Genomic DNA, 8,940 nt, shown 5'->3' on the forward strand with positions numbered 1-8,940 from the left:
CCCACTGAGATGTCCCCAAACCCAGGCTACCCATATCAACCCACTGAGATGTCCCCAAGCCCAGGCTATTTATCTGTGGCCACTGAGATGTCCCCAAGCCCAGCCTACCCATCTCAGCCCAATGGGGAGTCTCCAAGCCTGGCCCAGCCATCTCCAACCATCAGAGTGTCCCCAAGCCCAGCCACGTCATCTCAGACTGTTGGAGTGCCCCCAAGCCTAGCCATGCCATCTTACACCATTGGAGTGCCCCCAAGCCTAGCCATGCCATCTTACACCATTGGAGTGTCCCCAAGCCTACCCATGCCATCTCAGACCATTGGAGTATCCCCAAGCCTAGCTCATCCATCTATGGCCATTCAGGAGTCTCTATGCCTGGTCCAGACTCCTCAGGCCACTGGGGAATCACCAAGGTTGACCTGGCCATCTCAGGTCACTGGGGTGTCCCCAAGTGTAGCCCACCAATCTGTGGCCAGTAGGGTTTCCCCAAGCCTAGCCCAGCCATCTCAAGCCAGTGGGATGTCCCCTAGACGAGATTACCCATCAGTGACCTCCAGGGCATCCCCAAACCAAACTCACGCATCTATAACCAGCAGGATATCCCCAAGCCAAGCTCATGCATCTGTGACCTGTAGGGTGTCCCCAAGCCAAGTTCATCGATCTACACCCAGTGAGGTATCCCCAAGCTTTGCCCAGCTATCTCAAGCCACTGCAATGCCCTTAAGACTAGCCCATCAAACTATGGCCTGTGGTGTATCCTCAAGCCTAGCCCAGCCGTCTCAAGCCACAGGGATGTCTTCAAGTCTAGCCCACCGACCTATGACCTGTGTGGGGTCCTTAAGCCCAGCCCAGCCATCTCAAGCTATTGGTGTGCCCACAAGCCTAGCCCACCCATCAGGACCCCGTGGGTTATCTCCAAGCCTAGCTCATCTGTATGTGGCCAGTGGGGTGGCCCCCCGCCTAGTCCACCCATCTCAGACCACTGCAGTATCCCCAAGGCAAGCCCAACCATCTGTGGTCTCCAGCCCAGGCAAGACATATTCATCCTGTACCCTAGCCCCCAGCCTAGCCGAGCCAGTCATAGCCCCTGGCCTATTCCCACCATCTGTGGCCCACAGGGAAGCCCTAAGCCTGGCTCAGTCACCCCCGGACTCTAGGTTGGCCCCAAGCCGATCCCAGCCATCTGTGGTCAGTGGTGTGTGTCATGGCCTCAATGAGCCATGCTGGGGCTCTAGCCTGGATTCGAACCTGCAGCGTTCAAGGGTGAACTCAGTAGCCCCGTGCCTATGTCACCCATCAGCGTTTGTTTCAGTTAGCCCGGGTGGACCACATCCCCCTGTGGCTGGAAGTATGGACCAGGGTCCGAACCAGCCATCCCTGGGTACTGGGGTGAACCTGTGTGAAGAGCCTCTGATGGTTAGTGAGATGGTATCCAGCCCTCCGGACTTCAAGTTCAATGACTTGTCCCTTGGGTTCCATCATCCACCCAGGGTTGGTGGGAGGCATGTGTGTCAACCCTCTATGGTTAGCGTTTCAACACCAAATCTCTCCCATGCTGATGAGGAGGTCTGTCGTATAGGCCAGCAAATCACGCCTCTGTTCAGGGGTGTGGCTACACGACATCCCCAGGAGCCCTTTGTTGATGCCATGTTCCTTAGTGGGTCTCAGGGGACCACGTCTCCTGGCCTAGCTGGGAGTCTCCCCTGGAGAACCATAGCAACTGGCATGGGCCAAAGTCAATGTCAGGTGGCTTCCCTTGCATCCCAGGTCTTAGAGGTAGGTGCCCCTTTGACACATCCCTCTGGAACCACAGGGATGGCCCCTAGCCCCTCTCTGGCTTCAGTGCCCAACAGAGTGGCTGTGACTCCATCTAATCTTTCCCTGAAAAGCGTGGGCCCCAGCAGCTCCCAGATCAGTGTGGTTATTCCAAAAAACATAGACCGCTGGCACCCTTCTGAGGCACCCATTGTCCCACCCAGTTACCATCAGAGAGATGTGATTCTTCAGGACTCCCTGAGGAGCCCGGCTGGTCTTGGTGCGGCAGGGGGTTTCGTAGCCAGTAGGATGAGCACGGGTACAGTCCCAGGCACTCTGCCTAGTGGCATGACCTTCAGCCTTTCCCCAAGGTCCACCATCCGAGGCATGGGTCAGAGCCTTCCTGCAGGCTCTGTGTCCAGTTGGGTGGCTCCCAGCCCGATGGCAGACAGCAAGAAGCCGAGTCTACCTGTAAGACCCTCCGCTAGCTTAGCTGCTCCAAACTTGCTCCTAGGTTCAGTAATGAGTGCGGTGAACTCAGGAGTCTCTCCTGGATCTGTGCCAATGATGGGGGCCTCTAGTGTGGCTCAGAGCTGCTCCAAGGGGTCCGTGGTGATTGGCATCGCTGCCTCTCCTTACCACAAAGCCCTGGCTGGGGAGAGGTCTATAGGCCCCTTGCAGATTCCCCACACCACCAGCCTGGCTCCAGGTCACTCCTCAGCCCCGGCAGCTAGTGACACAGTCAGGAGTCTACACCGAGTGCCCACGGTTCTGTCAAGAGCCTTACAATGGAGCCAAGATGCTGGGATAATGCTATCTGGGGCCACAGGGGACCAAGCCGAGCTGGGAGAATTGGATGGGCCTCTGTCCCAAGTGTCAGGATCAAGCAGATCTAATGACCTGATCAGCAAAGCTGGGGTCACTGGCGCAACCCCGTGGATGTACCCCAGTCCTCCGGGAGCTGATGGGGGCCGCGATCATAGGTCCCTGTCTGAGAAAGGGACTCTTCCCCAAGGCCATACACCATTGTTCAGGGAGGTGGCCCCCAGCCATGCTAGTGGCATGGTCCCTGTCCCTTTCCAGGCCCCGAGTTTAGCCACTAAGACCCCCTCCATTTATCAACAGGGGTCTGTCGCTCATGTCATACCCCAAAATCACTCTTGGGGTGCAGTGGCTTCTAATGTATTCTCAGGATCACCCCAGCTGGCCCGTGGCAGTACTGAGGCTTTCAGATTGCTTTCAGGGTCTGTGGACAGGATGGGGAATCTTAGTCTTCCTCAGAGGTCAGGGACCTCCAGCATGGTCTCACATGTGCCACCATATCTGTCCTCGGCTAGAAGGGCATCGTCCAGTCCCTTCCGGACAGCAGCTGTCCCCAATCCACTCCAGAAAACAGTGTCTGGAAACCTGGCTCAGAGCAGCCACTGGGACTCCATGGACCCCAAAAACTCCTACAGATCCGTGCACAGTAGTATTGTTCCCGAACTGCTAGAAAGTTCTGTGGCCAGGGTTAGGCCCTTCCAGTATGTGCAAAGACAACCATCCCAGGCCTCAGCCCGAGGTGGTACAAACTTCACTGGTACGCCCTCTGCAGAGGTAAGGCCCATCATCTGCACTGGGGAGATAGCGCACTCCTCGGCCCTTCCTCCCCTGGCCCCGGGAGTTCGGAGGGTGTCTCTAGGCTACCAGTCTTCCCCGAGTGGTTCCCTGCCGCCCCTTGTAAACCAGGAGTCACCGTGGGGATCGCAGGACTCCTATAGCCCCCAGAATCCTGCCATTAGTCACAAGGCATCCCTGAACTCCACTATACTCCAGGGCCCCGTGGACGCTGGTGTGGCTAGTGGCCAATCGTGGAAACGCGTGTGGGAGCCAGCCAGGGGTGCTGCGTCCTGGGAGACCCGGCGCAACAAGGCAGTGGTGCATCCCAGGCGGTCCGGGGAGCCGATGGTGTCCATGCAGGCTGCAGAGGAGATCCGCATCCTCGCAGTGACCACTATCCAGGCGGGCGTCCGTGGCTACCTGGTGCGTCGCAGGATTCGGGTGTGGCACCGGCGGGCCACGGTCATCCAAGCTACTTGGCGCGGCTACCGCATGCGGCGGAACCTGGCACACCTCTGCAGAGCCACCACAATCATCCAGGCCGCCTGGCGCGGCTACAGCACCCGCCGGGACCAAGCCCGGCACCGGCAGATGCTCCACCCTGTCACGTGGGTGGAGCTGGGCGGCCGGGCCGGGGTGATGTCTGACCGAAGCTGGGTCCAGGATGGCAGAGCCAGGACAGTATCCGACCATCGCTGCTTCCAGTCCTGCCAGGCAAAAGCTTGCAGCGTCTGCCACTCCCTGAGCTCCAGGATCGGGAGCCCGCCCAGCGTGGTGATGCTAGTGGGCTCCAGCCCTCGCACCTGTCATACCTGCGGACGCACCCTGCCCACCCGCGTGGTGCAGGGCATGGGCCGGGGTGCTGGGGGTCCCAGGGCAGTGTCTCCGGCCTCTGCCTACCAGCGGGCTGCCCCGAGTCCCAGGCAGCCACGTCGCCGGGACAAAGCGGCCACAGCCATTCAGTCCGCCTGGAGAGGTTTTAAGATCCGCCAGCAGATGAGGCAGCAGCAAATGGCAGCGAAGATGGTTCAAGCCACCTGGCGAGGCCACCATACCCGGAGCTGTCTGAAGAGCACAGAGGCGCTCTTGGGACCAGCAGACCCCTGGTCCAGCTCACAGCACATGCATTGGGCCAGTTCACAGCACACGCATTGGCCCAGCATCTAGGACCCTGGCTCCCTGCAGTGGGGACTTTATGGGAGGCACTCTTGGCTCTCTGGGTCTGATGAATAAAGTCCTCCACAGCCTACATCTTGGGTGATGTGTTCTGGGTTAATGGAAGTGGCTTGGTTATAGTGGGGGAATCTGGAGCATCCCAGAGGGAAGAGAACTCTGAAGTTTCCAACCATGCAATATGCATCTGGGGTCTATGGCCAGGATGAGGACCTCAAGTCTTTCCTGGAGGTCAAGGGCCACCAATGTGGTCTCAGCTGTGCCCCTGCCATATCCACCTACAGGTAGTGGGGTGTGTCCATCCCGTCCCAGATGGAAACTGTCCCCAGTGCACTCTAGAAATGTGTCTGGAACCTGGCCCAGAGCACCCACCTCGAGTCCCTCACCCCTAAAAAATCCTACGGGATTGCTGGGTGCCGTGGCTCATGCTTGTAATCCCAGCACGTTGGGAAACCAAGACGGGTGGGTCACCTGAGGTCAGGAGTTAGAGATCAGCCTGGCCAACATGGTAAAGCCCCATCTCTACTAAAAAAAATACAACAAAAAAAGGCCAGGCACGGTGGCTCACGCCTGTAATCCCATCATTTTGGGAGGCCGAGGCGGGCGGATCACCTGAGGTCAGATGTTCGAGACCAGTCTGACCAACATGGAGAAACCCCATCTCTACTAAAAATACAAAATCAGCCAGTCGTGATGGCACAAGCCTGTAATCCCAGCTACTCAGGAGGCTGAGGCAGGAGAATCACTTGGACCCAGGAGGCAGAGGTTGTGGTAAGCCAAGATCGTGCCATTGCACTCCAGCCTGGACAACAAGAGCTAAACTCAGTCTCAAAAAAAAAAAAAAAAGGGGGGGGTTCACAGTGGCTCATGGTTCATGCCTATAATCCCAGCAGTTTGGGAGGGAGGCTGAGGTGGGTGGATCACACTTGAGGTCAAGAGTTCGAGACCAACCTGGCCAACGAACATGATGAAACGCCGTCTCTACTAAAAAATACAAAAACTAGCAGGGCGTGGTGGTGGGCACCTGTAATTCCAACTACTCAGGAGGCTGAGGCAGGAGAATTACTTGAACCCGGGAGGCAGAGGTTGCAGTGAGTGGAGATTGCATCACTGCACTCCAGTCTGGGTGACAGAGCAAGTCTCTGTCTCAAAAAAAAAAAAAAAAGAGAGAAGAAAAGAAAAAGAAATCCGTAATAGAAATGCTAGGAGGTTAGAAGGTTTCAGTCATGTCCCCAAAAGGCCCCAGTCTGGGTGAGACAGAGGACAGAGGAGGACAAGGACATCCCCAGCCCTGCGGGTTCAGGGACAGGAGGGAGGTGGGGGCAATAGGGGCTCCCAGAGGGGGCAACCTGGCAGGAGGAGGGGCAGAGGGAGTGACAGCAGGGGTTCGGGCCGCTGTGGAGACAGAAGCAGGGGGAAAGGCGACGTCAGGGGCAGGGGTCTTTAGTGGATGACTGGCTTTGAGAGCTTCTGGGTCGTCATGTTTAGAAGGGGTGGAGTCCAGGCGAAGAGGGTGAGAACCACACCCCAGAGGAACAGGAGCTCCCCAGGGAGGTCCCACACCCTGGAGCCCCACCTACGCCTCGCCCCTGCACAGCCCCGCACTCCGCCAGCAGGGAGCGCACGCCCAGATGCAAGGAGCTGGCACCTGGGCACACGCCTGGCCACACACCTGTGCAGAGCCGGTGGCAGGCCCTCCCGGCACAGGAATGGCGCGCCCCCAGCTGCCGCCACTTCTGCTTTTGGTGCTGGTGCTGCTACTAAAAGCTAATGAGAATGACACTAGCAGTACTCCCTACACAGGTAAGGGCTGGTAAAAGGGAGGCTCAGCTTCCAGAAAGCAGAAGGGTGGGGGTGGGGGACGCACAGTCCAGTCACACACCTGGCTTCTGGACCCCTCCCTCAGGCCACGCTGGTCCGCCAGCGCTCCGGGGAAGGCTGGCCTTTCCCCCAGAAACAGAGCAGCTGTGAGGACAGATGAGGCACTGCTGCTCCCAAGCCCTGGGGCTGTGGGTTCTGCAACTCCAGTGAGCCCTGAACCGGCTGGAGGCTACAGACGGCCTCACACCTACTTTGAGGCTCCTTTTCAAATCTATTCCTTTTAGCCTATCCGCAAAGGGAGAATGGCGAAGACCTCAGGGCCATGGGTGTTCCAGGGAACAGGGACTCACTTCCTGGTCATCAAACATCTGTGGTTCCCATGAGAAGTTCTTCTGTGTGTCTGACTTAATTCCCTCTTGTGCCTTGGTGGCAGTGCCTTGGGTGGAGGGGAGGAGCCTTGAACTTCTTGCATTCCCTTTTTCTGCCCTTTACCTGCCACTGTGTTGTCACTCTCTCTGACTGGTGTCCTACCCCCCAGACCTGTAATAGCAGAGCAGAGGCCACCATGGCTGAAATGCTCATTGCAGGGAAGGGTTTCATTCAGAAGGCACCACTTGTATTCCCATTTCACAGCTCAGGAAACTGAGGCTCAGTCCAGCTTGTCCCAGACTCAGATTAGAACTGGTTGACTTGGCTCATGTGAGCCTCCCAGTCTAGGAGTCTCTGGGAAAAGCAAACACCCAACACAGTGCCTAGAAACAGCTTTATTTTTACCTTCTGGTCAACTCTTCAGCAGCTCACCAGTGCCTACTCAGTGCCAGGCATTCAGCAGGGCTTGTGTCCTCCAACTCTTCCTTTTTCTTTCTTTTTTGTTTTTTGTTTTGAGATGGAGTCTTGCTATATCACCCAGGCTGGAGTGCAGTGGCTGCATCTCAGCTCACTGCAAGCTCCGCCTCCCGGGTTTACGTCATTCTCCTGCCTCAGCCTCCCAAGTAGGTGGGACTACAGGCGCCCACCACCTCGCCCGGCTAGTTTTTTGTATTATTATTATTTTTTAGTAGAGACGGGGGTTTCACCGTGTTAGCCAGGATGGTCTCGATCTCCTGACCTCGTGATCCACCCAAGTGGATCTCAGCCTCCCAAAGTGCTGGGATTACAGGCTTGAGCCACCGCGCCTGGCCAACTCTTCCTTTTTCAAGTCCACAGCTTTTCCTCAGTTCACTAAGTACTCAGCTCCCCAGAATTCTGACTTGGCTTGGGGTCCACTATGGCCTCTGAATCTTCTTCATTTCAGCAGAAACAGAGGACAAAGTTCCTTGAAGGGCCGTCTGCCCACCTCCCCAGTTACCTCAGGCCAGACCCTCTGCTATTCTGAGCCTCAGTTTCTCATCTGTCAAATGGGAATGAAGTCCAGCCCGAGTTCCATGCCTCTTCTAGACTCAGCTGTCATCCCCACAGGGACTGGGGGGCTACATAGAGATCCGGGGAGGGCAGCATGTGGACCCAGCACCCTCTCAGGGCCAGTGTTGAGTGTTATTTCCGCGTTTCTGCTGCCTGGGGTGAGTCAAGGAGGAAGCACGAAGTTTGGCCCAGAGCAGAGTGGATGGGTGGGGCAGAGAGTTGATGAATGAACTTGTAAACACCTAAGAGGCCTAGATACCTGGAACTGGGTGCGAAGTCATTGTGGGAGGTGGCTCATGAACTATTTACCCGTCCTCAGCCTGGTCCCTGGACTCCATACCTGGGATGGGATGGGAGCCAGGAAGTGGTTGGACTACCGGGCGGGAGGATGGGTTCCAGAGACATGTTCCCAGGGCCTGTGTCTTTGTGTCTTCCATCAAAGTTGAGGTTAGCCTAGGGTTACCTGGGGAAAATTAGGGCTGATCCTCTCTGAGCTCATCCGCGCCCGGCCCTTTATTTTTATTTTTAATTAATTTATTTGCCCAGGTCATAGTGAGACCCGAAAGATTTAGGACACCATGTGAGCAATCAGTGGGAAACTGAGGCTCCCCCTCAAATTCATGCTCCTTGTCTGAAGTCCCACAGCCCGGGTTCAAGTGCAGATCAGCGTTCCTCTTGGCTCGGAGCTCTAGAAGCCCTTTGGATATGGGCAGTGACTGCATCCCAGGCAGCTCTGGGCAGCTCCTTTACATTTTTTGGGACTCAGTTTTCTTTTCTGTAAAATGGAAATCATGTGGAGTTCGTGCCTCTGACAGTTCATCAGTGAGGTTCGTAGTGGGTGTACACAAGCCAGGTGCTCCCAGCTACTGGGGAGGCTGAGGCGGGAGGATCTCCTGACCCCAGGAATTCAAGGCTGTAGTGCACCATGAGTGCACCACTGCACTCCTGCCTGGGAGACATAACGAGACCCTGTCTCTACAAAAAAATAAAACAAAAGTTAGCCAGGCATGGTAGTACATGCCTAGTCCCAGCTACTCAGGAGGTTGAGGTAGGAGGATCGCTTGAGTTCGGGAGTTCAAGGCTGCAGTAAGCCATGATCATGCCACTGAACTCCAGCCTGGGCAACACAGCAAGACCCCGTCTCTAAAAAAAAAAAAAAAAAAAAAATGGGTTTTTTTTTGTAATTAGCTGGAC

The 8,940-nt window shown here is 56.4% G+C and overlaps 2 protein-coding genes across 4 annotated transcripts in view; both read left to right on the top strand.

Moving 5' to 3' along the window:
• IQCN (IQ motif containing N) overlaps positions 1–4,600 on the top strand; it is a 24,198-nt gene extending 19,598 nt beyond the window's left edge. For all 3 annotated transcript variants that reach the window (XM_023229668.2, XM_023229667.2, XM_023229669.2), the window contains exon 4: positions 3,568–4,600. In XM_023229668.2, coding sequence (XP_023085436.1) covers positions 3,568–4,518 — 951 coding nt within the window. In that variant the 3' untranslated portion in view covers positions 4,519–4,600. The remainder of the gene's footprint in view (positions 1–3,567) is intronic.
• Positions 4,601–6,066: 1,466 nt separating this feature from the next.
• The window catches only part of LOC111554268 (mucin-2-like), a 10,783-nt gene continuing 7,909 nt past the window's right edge, over positions 6,067–8,940 (top strand). The window contains exon 1 of the mRNA XM_026457007.1: positions 6,067–6,327. Coding sequence (XP_026312792.1) covers positions 6,156–6,327 — 172 coding nt within the window. The 5' untranslated portion in view covers positions 6,067–6,155. The remainder of the gene's footprint in view (positions 6,328–8,940) is intronic.

Source organism: Piliocolobus tephrosceles, chromosome 21 (genome assembly GCF_002776525.5).
Source record: "Piliocolobus tephrosceles isolate RC106 chromosome 21, ASM277652v3, whole genome shotgun sequence".
NCBI lineage: Eukaryota > Metazoa > Chordata > Mammalia > Primates > Cercopithecidae > Piliocolobus > Piliocolobus tephrosceles.